This window comes from Rhincodon typus, chromosome 8 (assembly GCF_021869965.1).
Source record: "Rhincodon typus isolate 14 chromosome 8, sRhiTyp1.1, whole genome shotgun sequence".
Classification (NCBI taxonomy): domain Eukaryota; kingdom Metazoa; phylum Chordata; class Chondrichthyes; order Orectolobiformes; family Rhincodontidae; genus Rhincodon; species Rhincodon typus.
Window position 1 is genome coordinate 44033182 of NC_063339.1, and position 17402 is coordinate 44050583.

The 17402-nt window shown below is 40.0% G+C and overlaps 1 protein-coding gene across 1 annotated transcript in view; it reads right to left on the bottom strand.

The window, feature by feature from the left end:
• Positions 1-1821: 1821 nt before the first annotated feature.
• atg14 (autophagy related 14) overlaps positions 1822-17402 on the bottom strand; it is a 29588-nt gene continuing 14007 nt past the window's right edge. The window contains exons 7-10 of the mRNA XM_020527338.2: positions 10606-10723; positions 8522-8612; positions 8175-8260; positions 1822-3440 (exon numbers count right to left, since the gene is read on the bottom strand). Coding sequence (XP_020382927.1) covers positions 3131-3440; positions 8175-8260; positions 8522-8612; positions 10606-10723 — 605 coding nt within the window. The 3' untranslated portion in view covers positions 1822-3130. The remainder of the gene's footprint in view (positions 3441-8174; positions 8261-8521; positions 8613-10605; positions 10724-17402) is intronic.

A 17402-nucleotide genomic window follows, 5' to 3' on the forward strand; every position in this document is an offset into this window, starting at 1 on the left:
AAAGTGGTGGGATGGCAGAACACTGCTGTAAATGTATGTATTTAACTATTAAATACCTAATTGGATCTTTTTCTTTGACCAGGCAACATATATAGATGTTACTTAAATGGACTGTTAAAGGGCGTTTTGATAAAATCCCTCAAACATTAGCTGACATTGAAGCTTGAAGAATTTTAAGTGGAGATTATTGACCTGCCTATGAAATTAACTCCATTTTGGAGATAGAAACATTTAATGGACAGGTTCTTGAAAAGTTGCATGTGAGTAGTGGTGTTTAGAGTCCACACAGGTCTACAGCACAGAAGGTGGTCCTTGGGCCATCAACTGTCTGGTCAACAGTAAGCCCCAGGATGTTGAGATTGTCTCTTACTAGACATAGTTACTGCCTGGTATTTGTGTGTTGTGAATGTCACTTGCCATTTTTCAGCTCAAGACTGGATATTATCCAGCTCTTGCTGCATTTGGACATGGATTACTTCATTATGAGGAATTGTGAATGGTGCTAAACATTGTGCAAGCATTGGCAAAATCCCATTTCTGACATTATGATGGAGAGAAGGTTGTTGATGAAGCAACTGAAGATAGTTGGGCCTAAAACACTACGCTGAGGGACTCCTGCAGAAATATCTTGGAGCTGAGATGATTGACCTCCACCAACCACAACCATCTTCCTGTGTGGCAGGAATGACTTCCCTCACTTCCCATTGACTCTAGTTTTGCTAGGGCTACTTGATGTCTGAATTGGTCAAAGGCAGTCACGCGTTTCACCTCCTTTTGTCTGTGTTTGGCCAAGGCTGTAATGAGGTCAGGAGCTGCATAACCCTGGCAGAACCCAAACTGAGTAACACTGAGCATGTTATTGTTGAGCAGGAACTACCTGATAACATTATTGACAACATCTTCCATCACTTTACTGATGATTTGAGAGTGAATGGATGGGCTGATAATTGGCCAAGTTGGATTTGTCCCACTTTTCATATACAGGTGTACCTGGGTAATTTTCAAGGTAGATTGTATTGTTGATACCCTGATTACAGCTGTATTGGAACAGCTTGGCTCTTAATCTTGCAAGTTCTGAAGCACAAGTCTTCAGTGCTATTGCTAGAATGTTGTCAGGGCTCTTCTGCAGTGTCCATTGTCTTCAGCTGTTTCTTTACATCACATGGAGTGAATCAATCAAATTGGTTGGGGGGGACAACTGAAGGAGGGAGGCCCTCCCCCTTACCCTTAAGAGTAAATTAAAACTTGACTGGCTGATTTGGAGAGAACAAAGACTGAAAATGCTGGAAGCTAGAGTCCTACTCCTAAAATGAAGGGCTGGAAAAAGCACAGCAGGTCAGACAGCATCAGAGGAGGAAAGTCGACGTTTCAGGCTGAAACCCTGTGACAAGACAGCCCAAAGTATTGACCTGATGCCTGGCTGATTTTTACATAGTTTACAAGATGTACCTCAAATGGAAGTAGGCTGTTTAGCCACATATACCTTGCTAGAATCTGAAGATAGACTGAAATGAAGCAGCTCAATTAACACTTTCCACCTGTTGAGAAATTGGTTTAACAAAAATAGGCAAAAATAAGTCAAAGTTGATTTCACTCAAGTGCAGAGTGTCCTGGGGAAACCACAGGTTCTAGCCAGGATCTTCTAAACCTTAAATTGTATTATGGGACAGCAAGAGAGCAAATGTTATGCTCCTGTTCAAGATAGCACTCTTCCCGAAGTCTAGCTCGCTGACCAATCAGCTTAACATTTGTGGTGGAGATACTGTGAAACAATTAAAAATTGTTATAAAAACTAAATCACTCCAGATATAGGTGAACAAATGAAAGTCAGGTGAATTTTATTTTTTTTACTGGAAAATCATGTTCAACTATTTTGTTATTAGACATATGAGGTGGATTTGTGTAAAACAGCTGAAGCATATTATGAACTTTCAATAGACTACTTAGAAAAATTGAAATCCATCAATTTGATTAAAGTGACAATTTTATTGATACAGAATTTGCTGAGGGAGAAGTTTAATTTTTTTAAGACTGGAGGGAAGACCAGTATTTGAAATAATGATATGTACTGTCAGCAGCACAGAATTTAAGTTGACAGATAACTCTAAAGATGTTACTACATTTCTCTTTTTACTATATTTAAATTTAAAGAGCGTAAACAAATTGAAATGATTATTGCCCCTTATTCTGACAAAAATTACTATCTTAAAGCTACACGAAGAAAGAGACCTTAGAGTGTATGGACATAATTTAAGTTGGTTAAACAAGTGCAGAAGGCTGTTGTGAAGTATACAGAATTCATGGCTTTACTAATAGAGGCATTAAATATAAAAAGGAAGAAATTACATTTAAAATTTAAAATACTGCTTTGGTCCTACCTGAAGTATAAAGCCATTACACTTTAGATAGAATAGCAAGGACATAAGAGAACTTGGTCTGGGGGATGGTGGGGCAATGAATGGGCTAACAGGCCTTCTGTTTGATTCATTTTTATACAATAAAATATTGTTATACTTCCATTTTTTTAAAGAAAGGTAAATTTTATCACTGACCTGGTGTTTGTAATGGCAGTTATCATGAGCACACCAGGAAACTTACGTGCAAAATCAGGGTAAAGTACCAATGCCAACAGTTAAAGAGGTAACCTGATTCTATCAAATTTGACAAAACTACATTCCAAATTCTTTAATTTGGATTCCTTAATCAACTTGAAAGTCAATTTGATCATAAATTACACACTGCACACCAAACATTTCTTCCTGCTAATTTAGTGCACTTGAGGGGGAAGGCCTCACTTATAGATCTTAAGGTCAAAGTAATATTGATTATGTGAGTCAAAATTTACTGAGACCATTACTTATATAGAAAAGAGTAATACTTCTACCAAAAAGTGCTCCTGATAGTTCCCTCTTTAACGATTTGTTTCAATTTCAATCACACTTTTTGCTGAGCGAATCAAAGACGTTCCATTATACCTAACACAATCCTGTCAGTTGCAGCTTTCGCTGGTTTTATGCTTGCGCCATACAAACACAATTGTCTCTATTGTGTTTTTTTTAGGCACTATTCAAGTGTTGTTTTCACACCTTTTCATTTTATTGTAAGTTTATGTTCCAGTGCAGCAAAATCATCAGCGATGTCCATAATATTGTTTCCACCATGACGTAACAGAAGCTGCTGCAGAAGAGATCATACCACCCGTGCTGTTGCTAGTGCTGAGTGGCTGAGATACTAGCATGGCTTGACTTTGCAGTACTTCTACAGGCTGAGAAGGGATATCGTAAAATTTAGGACTGGGTACAGTCTCCCAATCTGTTCCCAAATCAGTTTCTTCATCAGTTACATATTCATCACCGCTTTCATCTGTCTGAGCAGCAATACTTGGGTCTACCAGCTCCATGGAATCTTCAAGATCAGCACTGATTTCAAAAGGCCCAGATCTAAATTCAAAAACATTACAATTTATATATAAACAATACTGAGAGAAGTGTACATTCTCATGATTCTTTTTCCCTGAAGGATTGTGGGTAAATCACTAGATTTTTGAAGAACAGCTCATGATTCTGATCAAAATACTGTGTCTTGTATAAATTTAGTTGTGACTCCCATTTGCTGTTACATTAGGCTATGAAAGTGTTAAAACCAGAGCTCTGCAAAGACACATGGCAGGTAAGAAGGATACAATGCAGATGAGACCAAAATTGGTGGTATAGTGGATAATGAAGAAGGTTATTTAAGATTACAAAAAGAGAGCTTGAACAATGGGCTGAGGAGTGGCAATGGAGTTTAATTTGGATAAATGCGAGGAATTGCATTTTGGTACAACAAACAAGCACAGAATTTCTACATCAACTATCCAAGCCTCTACTATTAGTTGTATAACACAGACACCTAGGGGTCAAATATGTAATTCTTTGAAGTTTGCATCAAGTCGTTAAGGCGTTTAGCACGCTTGCCTTCATTGGTCAGACCTTTGAATATAGGAGTAGGACGTCATGTTGAGGTTGTATAGGATATTGGTACGACCTCTTCTGGAGTACTGTGTGCAGTTTTGGTCACCCTGTTACAAGAAGGATATTATCAAACTGGACAGGATTCAGAAAAAATTTACCAGGATGGTGCCAGGAATGGAGGGTTTGATATAAAAGTAGATTGGATAGGCTGAGATTTTTTTTTCCAGTGGAGCATAGAACATTGAGGTGGTGATCCTTCAGGAATCACTCGAGTCAGGGAGGGTCCCACAGGAATGGACAATGGCAGATGTTAACACCCCCGTTTTAAGAAGGGAGAGGAGGTAGAAGACAGAAAACTATAGGCTGCTTAGCTTGATCTCAGTTGTTGGTAAGATTTGAGAGCCCATTATTAAAGATGAGATTGAGGAGTACTTTGACGTGCATGGTAATATCAGGCAAATCTGCACAACTTCATCAAGGGGAGGTCATACATGACAAATCTATGTCCTCAAAAGGAGAGCCACTGAACGTGATCTATTTGGATTTCCAGAGGCCTTTGACAAGGTGCCGCACAGAAGGCTGTTGAACAGCCTATGCAGTTAGGAGGAAGGGTATGGAGAAAGGATTGGTTGACTGGCAGAAGACAAAGTGCAGGGTTAAAGGGGTCTTTTTCAGGATGGTGGCCACTGACGAGTGATTTTATGCAGGGGTCAGTGTTGGGAGAACTATTCACATTAATGACCTGCATGAAGGATCCAGAAGAGGTTTACAAGAACGATTCTGGGGATGAAGGCTTGTCATATCAGGAGCAGTTGAGGATTCGACAGAGCTTAAGGTAAGGGAAGTATCTGATTGAAACTTAACAAGGATACTGAGAGGCCTGGATAGAGTGGATGTGCGGAAGATGTTTCCACTATTAGGAGAGACCAGGATCCAAGGGCACAGCCCGTGAGTGAAGGGACAACACTTTAGAACTGACGAGGAGAAATTTCTTCAGTCAAAGGCGGGTGAATCTGTGGAATTTATTCCTGCAGAATAATGCAGAGGTCAAATCACTAAGTTTATTTAAGACAAAAATAGATAGGTTCTTCATTAGTCAGGGATCAAGGGTCACGAGGAGAATGGGGTTGAGAAACATATAACCCATCATTGAATGGCAGAGCAGACTTGACTTGCCAAAATGGCCTAATTCTACTCCCACATCTGATGGTTTGAGGGGGGACTGGAAGGAATACTTAATTTTTATTATTCTTTGCTCTTTTAAGAGGGGAAAAAGTTGAGTAAAAGAGAAAGCTAGCCAAAAGTATGAAAACGAATAGTAAGAGTTCCAATAAATATTTTAGAGTAGAATTAACAGAAGCAGAAACAGCCAATGATTATAATTCTATTAGTTTTAAAATAGTTACAGAAAAGGATAGACCTGATCTATAAGTTAACGGTTAAATTGGAGTAAGATCAAGTTTGATGGTACTAGGCAAGAACCTTAAAGTTGACTGGGACAGGCTATTCACAGGTAAAGGGATTGTTGGAAAGTGGGAAGCCTTTAAAAATGAGATAACACAAGTGAGGCAGTGTGTTCCTGTTAGTGTGAAGGGCAAGGCTGATCGGAATAGTGAACGCTGGAGGGCTAGAGAAATTGAAACTCTGGTCAAGAAAAAGGGATGCATACGTCAGGTACAGACAGCTGGGATCTAGTGAATCTACAGAGGAGTACAAGGGCAGGAGGAATATACTCGAGCGAAGTGAAGAGGGCAAAAAAGTGAAATGAGATAGCTTTGGCAAATAGGGTTAAAGAGAATCTAAAGAAATTCTACAAATACATGAAGGACTAAAGAGTAAGTAGTGAGAGAATAAAGCCCCTTAAAGAGCAACAAGGCTGTCTGTGTGGAGACACTAGGAGATACTAAACAGTATTTATCATGAAGAAGGATATGGAAGCTACAGAACTTGGAGAAATAAGTAGTGGTATCTTGAAAAGTGTCCATATTAGAGAGATAGTGGTGCTGGATATCTTAAAACACAAAGGTGGATAAATCCCCAGCACCTGATCAGGTGTATTCAGAACTTTGTGGGAAGCTAGGGAAGTGATTGCTGGGCCCCTTGCTGAGGTATTTGTATCATCAATAGCCATGGGTGAGGTGTCAGAAGACTGGAGGGTGGCTAATATGGTGCCACTATTTAAGACAGGTGGTAAGGAAACACCAGGTAACTATAGATCTGTGAGCTTGACATCAGTAGTGAGAAAGTTGTTGGTGGGTATTCGGAGGAAAGGGATTTATACGTATTTAGGAAGGCAAGGACTGCTTAAGGATAGTCAATATGGCTCTGTGGGGAAATCATGTCTCACTAAGACTGAGTTTTTTGAGGAAGTGACAAAGATGATTGAATGCAGATTGGTGGACATTGCCTATCTGAACTTCATGATGTGGAGGTATCAGTGTTGGACTGGGGTGGGCGAGGTCAGAAGTCAGATGATGAAGGAGCAGCACTTCGAAAGCTTGTGATTTCAAATAAACTTTTTGGACGATAACTTGGTGTTGTGTGACTTTGACAAGATTCTTATGGTACACTGGTTAGCAAGGTTAGATCACATGGCATCCAGGGAGACCTAGCCATTAGATACAAAATTGACTTGAAGGCAGGAGACAGAGGTGGAGGGTTGTTTTTCAGATGGGAGGCCTGTGGCCATCAGTGTGCTGGAAAAATGAGTGCTGGGTCCACCATTTTTGTCATATATGTAAATGATTTGGAATGTGAACATAGGAGGCATGCAGATGCAGGTAATAGTAAGGTGCTGGGGAGTGATGTTGAACAGAGAGACTTTGGAGTGCAGTTTCATAGTTTCTTGGAAGTGTAGTTATAGGCAGACAGGGTAATGAGTACAGGAGTTGGGATGTCATGCGTGGCTGTACAGGACATTGATTAAGCCACTTTTGGAATACTGCGTTCAATACTGGTCTCCCTGCTTTAGGAACGATGTTGTTAAACTTGAAGAAGATTCAGAAACAGTTTACGAAGATGTTAAAAGGAAAACAGCAATTGCTGGAAAAGCTCAGCAGGTCTGGCATCACCTGTGGAGAGAAATCAGTTAACATTTCAGGTCCAGTGACTATAATTCTATTCGTTTTAAGATTGTACTAGAAAAGGATAGACCTGATCTAAAAGTTAACAGTTAAATTGGAGTAAGATCAAGTTTGATTTCAACTAGGCAAGGACCTTAAACTTAATTGGGAGAGGCTATTCATAGGTAAAGAGATGTTTGGAAAGTGGGAAGCCTTTTAAAAATGAGATAACAAAAGTCCAGAGGCAGTATGTTCCTGTTAGTGCGAAGGGCAAGGCTGATAGGTATAGTGAATGGTGGATAGCTAGAGAAATTGGGACTCTGGTCAAGATAAAGGAAGGGAGGCATGTCGGATACAGACAGCTGGGATTGAGTGAACCTATTGGAGTATAGTCGAGGGAAATGAAGAGGGCAAAAAAAGTGACATGGAGATAGAACTGTTCTGGGGAAGGATCATTGGACCTGAAATGTTAACTCTTATTTCTCTTGAGAGATGCTGCCAGACCTGCTGAACTTTTCCCCCAAATTCTGTTTTTGTTACTGATTTCCAGCACACACAGTTCTTTCAGTTTTTAGTTTACAACAATGTTGCCAGGGTTACAGCTATAGGAGAAGCTGAATAGGCTGGGGTTATTTTCCCTGGAGCATTAGAGGCTGAGAGGTGACCTTAGAGATTTATTAAATCACAAAGAGCATGGCTAGGACGAATAGCCAAAGTCTTTTCCCCAGGGTCGGAGGGTCCAAAACTAGAAGAGCATAGGTTTGAGGTGAGAGAGGAAAGACTTAAAAGGGACCTAAGGGGCAACTTCTTCATGCAAAGGGCGGTGTTTGTATGGAATGAGCTGCCAGAGGAAGTGGTGCAGGCTGGTACAATTAAAACATTTAAAAGGCATCTGGATGGGTACACGAATAGGAAGGGTTTAGTGGGATATGGGCCAAATACTGGCAAATGGGACTAGATTAATTGAGGACATCTGGTCAGCATGGACGAGTTAGACCAAAGGATCTGTTTCTGTGCAGTATAACTGACTGAACTGTCTAAGTCCTGCCCTGGTTTTTAAGAAGAAACAAATTCATTAGAAAGAAGCATTGTAATAGAACACAAACTATTCAAGGCTTATTCTATCTGTTTTAAACCTTAGGATAAGATTCAAACTTACCTGCCCAAGCTTTTATTTTCAGGACTGACCAAATGCATAATATTTCGGAGTGTGTGCAAGGGATGCAACAGTTCAGGGTTAACGTGCTGTGAGATAAGGAAATATTACAAAACATCAGCAATATTGAAAATTAAGTTGGTGTGAGCACTTAGAATTTCCCATACCCTATAACAATACATTGTAAACATGATGTCAAAAATTAACAACCCTGCAGTAATTTTTCAGTTTTTAATAATTCAAATAAGCTGCAATACTTAAGAGTCAAAACTCTACTCAGTATAAAGCTGTCAAGCAGTATTTTAAAAAAAACCTCAAAAATTAAGTCTACGTAGAATCTAACATGGTACCTGTGAAAAACAGAGATGTAGGATGTTTGTGTTTAGCTTATTCACTGCTCGAATGAACTTCTTTCTGCTCATATTCTCTTCACAAAACTCACTGCAGAAGACAAATCATCTTAGTAATACAAGACTTTACATTCCATTTTCGAAAAACAATATTAAATTTGAAATAAGTTTTATTTGAAAAAATGTATTCCAAGTAGGAATGCTTGTACAAAATATTAGCACCATTGTCATGCATAATTGCATTTGAAAGCTTGGAGCTATTTTAGAATAAGAATTTAAAATCAAAAGAGCAAATAAGAGTGTTTTGGCAATATTGTTTCATTTCATTAATTATAATCAACCATTTTTTTGCAGCTACTGTAATTAGAACTTATATACTTGAGGTGGCAGACATTTTAACATTTCACACCAAAGAATAGGATGAAAAAAACGGTAAGAACTGTTACATGCTACTTCTGGCCTTCACTTCTCAGCTACCATCCTCTTCCTTCAAAGTGGAAGAGAAAGTTGTAAAAAAGTCTAAAACATCTCCACCAGGAACAAGACAGGGAGTAGGCCTGGGGCGCTCAGCTTCACAGCTGGATGTGGCTGCTGCTACTCAACCTCTCCTAAACCAAGAACCAGCTGCCATCTATATGGGGAATTTGAACTACTGGACACTAGCATTGTTCCTCTGAGCTTCTAATGACACTGCATCAAACTATGAATGAGTTACTTATCAATACATGCAAAGATAATGAACAACGCATGTCAGTGCATGGTACAGAGCTCAGGTACAAGATGAGCTTTAAAGATTGGAGTAGTTTGGATTAGTGAGTAGGGATGTGGTGTTGTGTTTGTTCCCAACTCTTAATCCTAAACTTCCAAACATGGCTGTCCTCCCTTGTTGGGCTGAACATGGCATTTATTTAGAGATGTGTAGTGGTTGTCCCTATGCAGTTTATGCGCAGTTACCACAGGGGATTTTGCCTTGACCTCTTCCATTTTCCCTCCCTGCCTTATTCACCTCTTGTATCCTGGTTATTTGTTTTCATAGGCATAGGATACTGAAAAGTGCTGCAGCACTGAACATATTCAAGCGGTCGTGACACTTCTTTAGGCTTTGGTCTTGGTCCAACAATGCATAATTTTTGGTTTCATTCAGACTAGTCAGTTAGAAGCTCTGCAAAACTTTTGTCTTGGAGTTCAAGATATGGAAGTCAGATTGCTTTAGATGGCAGATAGAAAACTTGCTCACCAGATCTGTTCTACTCTTGAGAATTCAAAACCCGAATTCCTTCCCTTTAGAACAGGTATGACTTCATTCCCAGTAAAAACTAAGTTTACCCAGACACACAAGGATAACAGGGGTTGACAGGTTTGCTCACTAAATTACATCATGGATTCTCCATACAGCAAAGGGAATGCTGAACTTGAGTACCAGCTTCTTTGGCAATCCAATATTGTGCCATGCAACAAATGAACATACAGAAAAGTTCTGCAGCTGCTAGCAATGTAAAATAAAAACAGAAAATGTTAGTAATACTCAGGAGGTAGGTATCATCCTTGGTGTTATGGTGTTAATGTTTCAGGCCTGCTCAACTGAATATTACCAACATGTAATGCTGCCACAGTCACCCTAGTCATGCTCGTGTCCAATCTCTTAACAAAAAAAGTCATTTAAGTAACATCATGATGAGCATTAGTGCTTGTAAAACCAAATTGTAACCACACGGGTTCACATACATGAGAGAGAGCAGAACTGTAAAGGAAATAATCATTTTACATTTTACAATTTGTTTAGTAGTATTATCATGGACAGTCAGTCAATATGACAGAAAATGAAACCCTCCTCTCTCTCTCACTGCCCACTTCTGTGTCTGTCTCAGATTGCCTCTCTTATCTCATCAAATGAAGTTTCTTTTACTGTTTCTTCTTATTCACTCTTGGACATTTTTTCTTTAAAAAGTCAAGGCCAAGGCAACAGCTATTGTACTAGTTCTACAACAGTAAAACACAGTAAATGATTCTTAATCCAGTCAAAAGTTTAAAATGCATGTTTCTGAAGAGTTGCCACAGTTATGGTTCAACTTTAGGATACTTGCCTGTTGCAAAGTCTTTTGGGAAGATTTACATCAAGAATGTGAGAAAGTATATTTGCCAGCTGTGTGGCATAGCACAGTGCTGCACTGATGGTATAGGCAGGGTTACTTTGTTCCATATCTGTACATAAACAATACAAGGCAAAGTGTACATTGAAAAAAGATCTACAAACATTAACTTAAAAACCTTGACTATCACAACCCCACTGTGGAATCGCTGTATTTATATAACATCTTTAACATTGTAAGATGTCCCAAGGTGCTTCAATAGGAACAGAACCAGACAGCACTTACACAATGCCTTTGAATGTAGTAAAATATCCCAAGGGAATTCAACAGAGTTATCAACAGGACATATCCAAACTTTGTTCAAAGAAGCTGGTGTTATAACAGGGATGAGAGTGTCTGAAAAATGAGTGTTTCATAGAACAGAATCCCTATAGCATGGAAACAGGCATTTCGGCCCATCGAGTCCACACCAACCTTCCAGAGAGCATCCCAACCAGACAGACCCCACTATCTTGTAGCCCTGCATTCTTCATAGCTAACCCACCAGCCTGCACAATCTTGGACACTATGGGCAATTTTAGCATGGCCAATCCACTTAACCTGCACATCTTTGGATTGTGGGAGGAAACCCATGCAGACACGGAGAGAATGTGCTAACTCCACACAGACAGCTGCCTGAGGCTGGAATCGAACCCGGGTCCCTGGCACTGTGAGGCAACAGTGCTAACCACTAAACCACCATGCTACCCCTTTGATGACAGAAAAGTAATAAATTTCTTTGTGACAAGGAATCAAGCACATATTATACTGCAGCGAACTGACTGCATGAAGTACCGAATAATTATAGGACTTTTTATGGTCTGCAAGAATGGGCAAACATTTCTAGTCCACTTCCTCCAGCTCAGTTTTGGCTGAATGAATCAAGTAGTTGGATATCCTTATAAGGTAGGCAAGATAATTGGATATGTTTTAAGTCTAGACCACAGATTTTAGGTTGAAAATGCAAACATTGTGAATTGTACAACTTAAATATAAACTTGTATTACAAACAGTTGAAACAAAACAATACAGCATTTTCATCTGATTGTTGAAGATAATTTCTAGTCAAGTTGCTCAAAATTATTTTTTCAACGTACTTTTGCTTGGGAAGACAAAATATTTTATGAACAACTTCCTGTGAAAAGAGAAAGCACCAAAATTATGAGCACATTTGTATGCAACCACAGTTTTGAGGCAACTGTTTAATGACTACTGCAGTTGAGAGAGACAAGCAGCGGTGAGGGGTGGTGGTGCTGGGGGCAGCAAGACAGGGAAAAACACAAACAGTACATTTCTTCCCTCCCTTGTTAATCCTCCAGCAGTACAGTCATTTGACCCTAATTCTGTACCTGAGTTGTAACTGTCCACATACTAACATAGCATCCAATTTTCCTGCACCTGATTAACACATCAGTCACTGGTGACTTATCACACGATTATTAAAAGTAAAAGAGACAAATTAGTGCCCTGCAATTCTCTGGGAGCAGTTCTCACAGCAGACTTGACTGCAACCAGAAATAGATTCGAGAGGCAGAGTGGCAGCAGCCATTTCAGGTGCAAAATGAATGCCAGTCCTGGCTTTGTTTCTGGCGGAGATTTTCTGGGTTCTGGGACCATTTTCTCCAAGGACAGGCAGAGGTCAGGTAAAAAGTTTCAAGGGAAGAGTTTCAAACTTCAAAATGAAAACTTGTATCAAATGGTGGAAACTCTTTGCCCCTCCAGGGGATACCTTAAAGGAGACAGAGGTGGCAATATGGAGATGAATTCCAGAGATTAGGGGATAGGCAGCTGAAGGTTGGATGCAATTCTGGGTCAAATAAAGTTGGATGCACAAGAGACCAGAATTGGAGGAGCACAAAAATGTCAAAAGATTGTAGGGTGGAGAAGCAGACAAAGCAAGGAAGAGAATCTGTGTTAATTTTTGAATTCTTTCTGTACATTCCAGATGTTTGGATCAAAATGAAGTAAAACGTCAACATAATATCTACTTTCGAAGCTATAAAGCGGCAATAATCTTTGTTTTTGAATATTATATTAAAAGTAACAAAAGCTTGTTCCAAAGGTTTTGAAAATCAATGTTGCAATAGCTATTCATATCTACCCTTCGCCTCGAACAAACCAAAACTTGATTTATGATGCAAGTTTGTAACTAGGACAATATTCGGCTTAGAACACAGGTACACAAAGACATAGATTTCTTTTCTTACGTAATTATGGCAGGTGATTAATGAAAATTTACGTGTACTCTTATTACACGTGAGCGGCAACACTGAGTAGGCATAACATAAGGATTATACAATTTATATATACATAACTGAACTAGAAATAAGCAGGTGCAATCAAACATGGAGATGATAACTTTCAGCTGATGTCATCAAATACTCATTTATTTTTGAGGAAGGCAGCATTTTCTGTTGAAAAATAATAGCTAGAGTGATGCTTCGAATTTTCCATGGCCTGTGTTAATTATTCCTGGTTTGATGGAAGTTACATTTTATCAAAAAAAAAACGCAGCCGAGAAGAGGGGAGACATCACTACATCATGATAATTCTATTCTGTCCATTAACCATGTCGATAACATCCAAAATGAGACCAATGATCTAGATAATGGACAATATGGTCCTTATGCCTATTTAGCTTAAACTAGATGAAAGTTCTTTGCTAACAATACTCTCAAAAAGGAATGATAGATTATTACTAATTCAGTTCATTGCCTGTACTATTCTGCATTTCAAAGTTTGCTCTTTCGAACTTTTCATCACAGGCCTATAAGAAAGTTGTACATGTGCAGGTCTTGTGATCGTTTCGATCTTAATTGAAGTTGGAATACAAAATGAAATTCTTTGATTATTAATTCCTGAGACTTCAAGAATCCAAAAAACTGTAAAGATAAATACTTCAAAATGTACAAAGAATGGTTTATTATTAATTTATTGGCATATGTGACCAAAGGTTTTCTTACATTTCAATGTAAGCTAACACATTCCCAAAGGTTTGGGAAGTTGGGATTTATTTCATTACTCAATTTAGAATTCAAAAACTGAAATAAGCTAGTTAAACAAATTTGAACAGACCCAAATACACAAGTGTAACAATCTACGCAAAGATTATAAAAGAGGGATTCCTTATTCCACTGGCAACAAATCTTTACAAACATAAAACGCACCTCTAAGAGAAATGAATAATTTACAATGATGGATGCCCAATGTTGTAAATCAATCAGGATGTTGTTTTAATGGTTAACTCCTGATTTGATTAGCCAAATAATGAGTTCTGTTGTCTTCTCTTGACCATTGAACTCTGATTACATTGTCTTCTAAATGCAAAGGGGATCTTTCCCTCCTTTTGGCATATTGAACTAAGGGATTTTACCCAAACGACCCACGCCAGACTTGTGTAATTGTTGGCTTACTGCACTATCACTTCCCAGCTTTTTAGCACTGTATGTGGCTATGGACTGCAATGGTGGCTCTGGTTCTTCAATGCTGTTCTACCAGTCTGAAACACTGTTCCAACTCCTGGCTGCTACCCTTTTCTCTTTCCCCAAAAACTCTCGCTGAGGCTTCTCCAGCTCAGGGGTCCTGCCAGTTGGTCTTGTTCCTCTTCCTCATTCTCTAACCAACATCACAGACGTCCTACTCAAGTACTGTGGAAGTCCTGATGCACGAACATGCTCACGAAGTTTAAAACTGGGCAATTCCTCTGAGCCCTACAACTCTCCACAAATGTCTCTACTCTGGCTGGAGGCACAGACTTTGGATGAAACTCTGCAGTACTTACCTGGGTAGTTATACAGCAATTGTTAGATTAATACCTGGACAACTCCAGAACTGACTCCTCAACCTGACGACCTTTCCAAACCAGAACTGACTACCTTCCAAAGTGTCTAACTCCCATTTCCTCCCAATCTGACCCAGCCACCCAATTGCCTTCCAAACTGACTTGACTACCCCTTGACCTGACCTATCTACCCCACATCAGACAAAACTGTCCCCCCCATCTACCCATCCCCCACCAATTAAATCTGCAAATCCATACTAACTTGACTACACCTCCAGATCCACATCAGCTTTGCAGTCTTGCTTTCATATCCACCCATTCACCCGCTTACTCATTTATCTATTTATCTGACCTGTTCACTGATCCACTGACCAACTCTCAGGACGAACTTTTAAACATACAACAGCTAGTGTTATACAAAAAAAAGTCAGTCCTATTTCCCCTTGAATCTACCCCAGTCTGACGGAGTTCCAGAGCACACTGGGCGGATAGGTTGTGCAAGCAGAAATATTATAATTATTGAATTATTAAAGATTGTGAACAGACAGTTGTTTAAAATGCTAACTTTGTATTTTCTAACTCTCAGACACAGGGAGGGCGTTTTCAATCAATTTTCAAAGGTCAAGGGATTTCAATAACATGGTGGCTGGACAGTTCCATAGACCTTATGCACACATTACAAGGTTTACACAGATTGTAAAAATTTCTTACTCATAGATGCACACTAAGGCTCCTGTTTGAGCAAAATGGAGACTGTCTGAACTCAACGTTTAGCTCAATGGCCCTACTGGATTTGGGCTTCCCTATGTGAAGGTCCAATCATGCACCATTCCTCAAACTGGTAAAGAAAGAATCTATTTGAGTTGGGTATAGGGTTTCTGAATCTGAGTTCTAAGCCTATGTGTCTAGAAGCTATATGTCTGTCAGAACAACCACAAATTTCACGGTCCTTGGGTGGATCTTCCCACGTTCAACGGTTTTAGATTCATAGAGGTGTACAGCATGCAAACAGACCCTTTGGTCCAACCAGATACCCTAAATTAATCTAGTCCCATTTGCCAGCATTTGGCCCATATCCCTCTAAACCTTTCCTATTCATATACCCTCCAGATGCCTTTTAAATGTTGTAATTGTACCAGTCTCCACCACTTCCTTTGGCAGTTCATTCTATACATGCACCACCATCTGCGTGAAAAGGTTCCCCTCTCACCTTAAAACTATACCCTCTAATTTTGGACTCCCCTACCCTGGGAAAAGACCTTGGCTATTCATCCTATCCATGCCCCTTATGATTTTATAAACCCCTATAAGGTCACCCCTCAGCCTCCAACACTCTAGGAAAATTAGCCCCAGCTTATTCAGCCTCTCCTCATAGCTCAAAGCCTCCAACCCTGGCAACATCCTTCTAAATCCTTTCTGAACTCTTTCAAGTTTCGCAACATCCTTCCTATAGCACCGAGACCAGAACTGAACGCAGTATTCCAAAAGTGTCCTAACCAATGTCCTGCACAGCCGCAACATGACCTCCCAACTCCTACATTCAATGCACTGACCAATTAAGGCCAAGCGTACCAAACGCCATCTTCATTATCCTGTCTACCTAGGACTGCACTTTCAAGGAACTATGAACTGCAAGGTCTCATTGTTCAGCAACACTTGCCAGGACCTTACAATTAACTGTGCAAGTCCTGCCCTGATTTGCCTTTCCAAAATGCAGCACCTCACATTTATCTAAATTCAACTCCATCTGCCACTCCTCGGCTCATTGGCCCATTTGATCAACATCCTAGCATACTCAGATAATGTGTCACCTATAAACTAGTAAGTAGCCACACCTCCAATGTTCACATCTAAATCATTGAAATAAATGACAAAAAGCAGTGGACCCAGCACCGATTGTTGTGGCACACCACTGGTCATAGTACTCCAGTCTGAAAAGCAACCCTCTACCACCACCCTCTGTCTTCTACCTTCAAGCCAGTTCTGTACCCAAATGGCTATTTCTCCCTGTATTCCATGTGATCTAACCTTGCTAACCAATCTACTACACTGAACGTTGTCGAATGCCTTACTGAAGTTGTTGAGGGAGATCCACGGTGCTTGCGCCACCATCACTTAGTGACGTTTCCTCATGAACCTTTTACTCTTCATCTCCTTATGTAACAAGGCTCTTTGATTCCTTCTCATGCAATCATGTCACATGTTGTGGAAATGCCCACCACTGTGGAGACTTTCTGGCGTTTGTGCCACTGTTGTCATATTTACAGCTGCTTCAGATTCTGCACACTAGTAATGACCCTCCATTTATTGGAGATGCACCATTATATTTGGAGACTTGGCCCAGAAAGCAAAGCTATCCTCCACTTCAGGACAGGGACCTGGAGTTGCTGGTGATTGTAAAGTGGGGAGGAGGATCATCTCTTTTCCAGAATAGGAAGAAACACCAAACACAGCCAACGTGGATACAAATAATAGGCCAGGTCACTTCTAAGTCCTGAATTGAAAGGAACACGCTGCAGTGCAGGGAAGTCTTCTGTACTCTGCCAAGATATATACCATATTTCTCTGCTACCCCTCACTCACAGGGTCACCACTCATTCTGACTCTGCCACTTTACACATCTCTCACTAAGACTCATTAATGACAGTTCACACTTTTTTCTGCATGATACGCATCCAATGGATCTCACCCACCTCATCCTCCCAAACTACTAAATATTCCCACCCTCTGCACATTTTACTCACTAATTGCAAACATCTCACAACCATTCCTGCATCTCCATCATTACTAATTACACTTCAATGTACTTTCATCATTCCTTTAGTCTCACAGCACGAGAGGAAGAAGACCCTGGACAGGGTGAATAGCAAAGGTTTTTTTCGCAGGGTAGGGAGGTCCAAAACTAGAGGGCATAAGTTTAAGGTGAGAGGGCAAAGATTTAAAAAGGGGCCTCAGGGGCAACCTTAACATG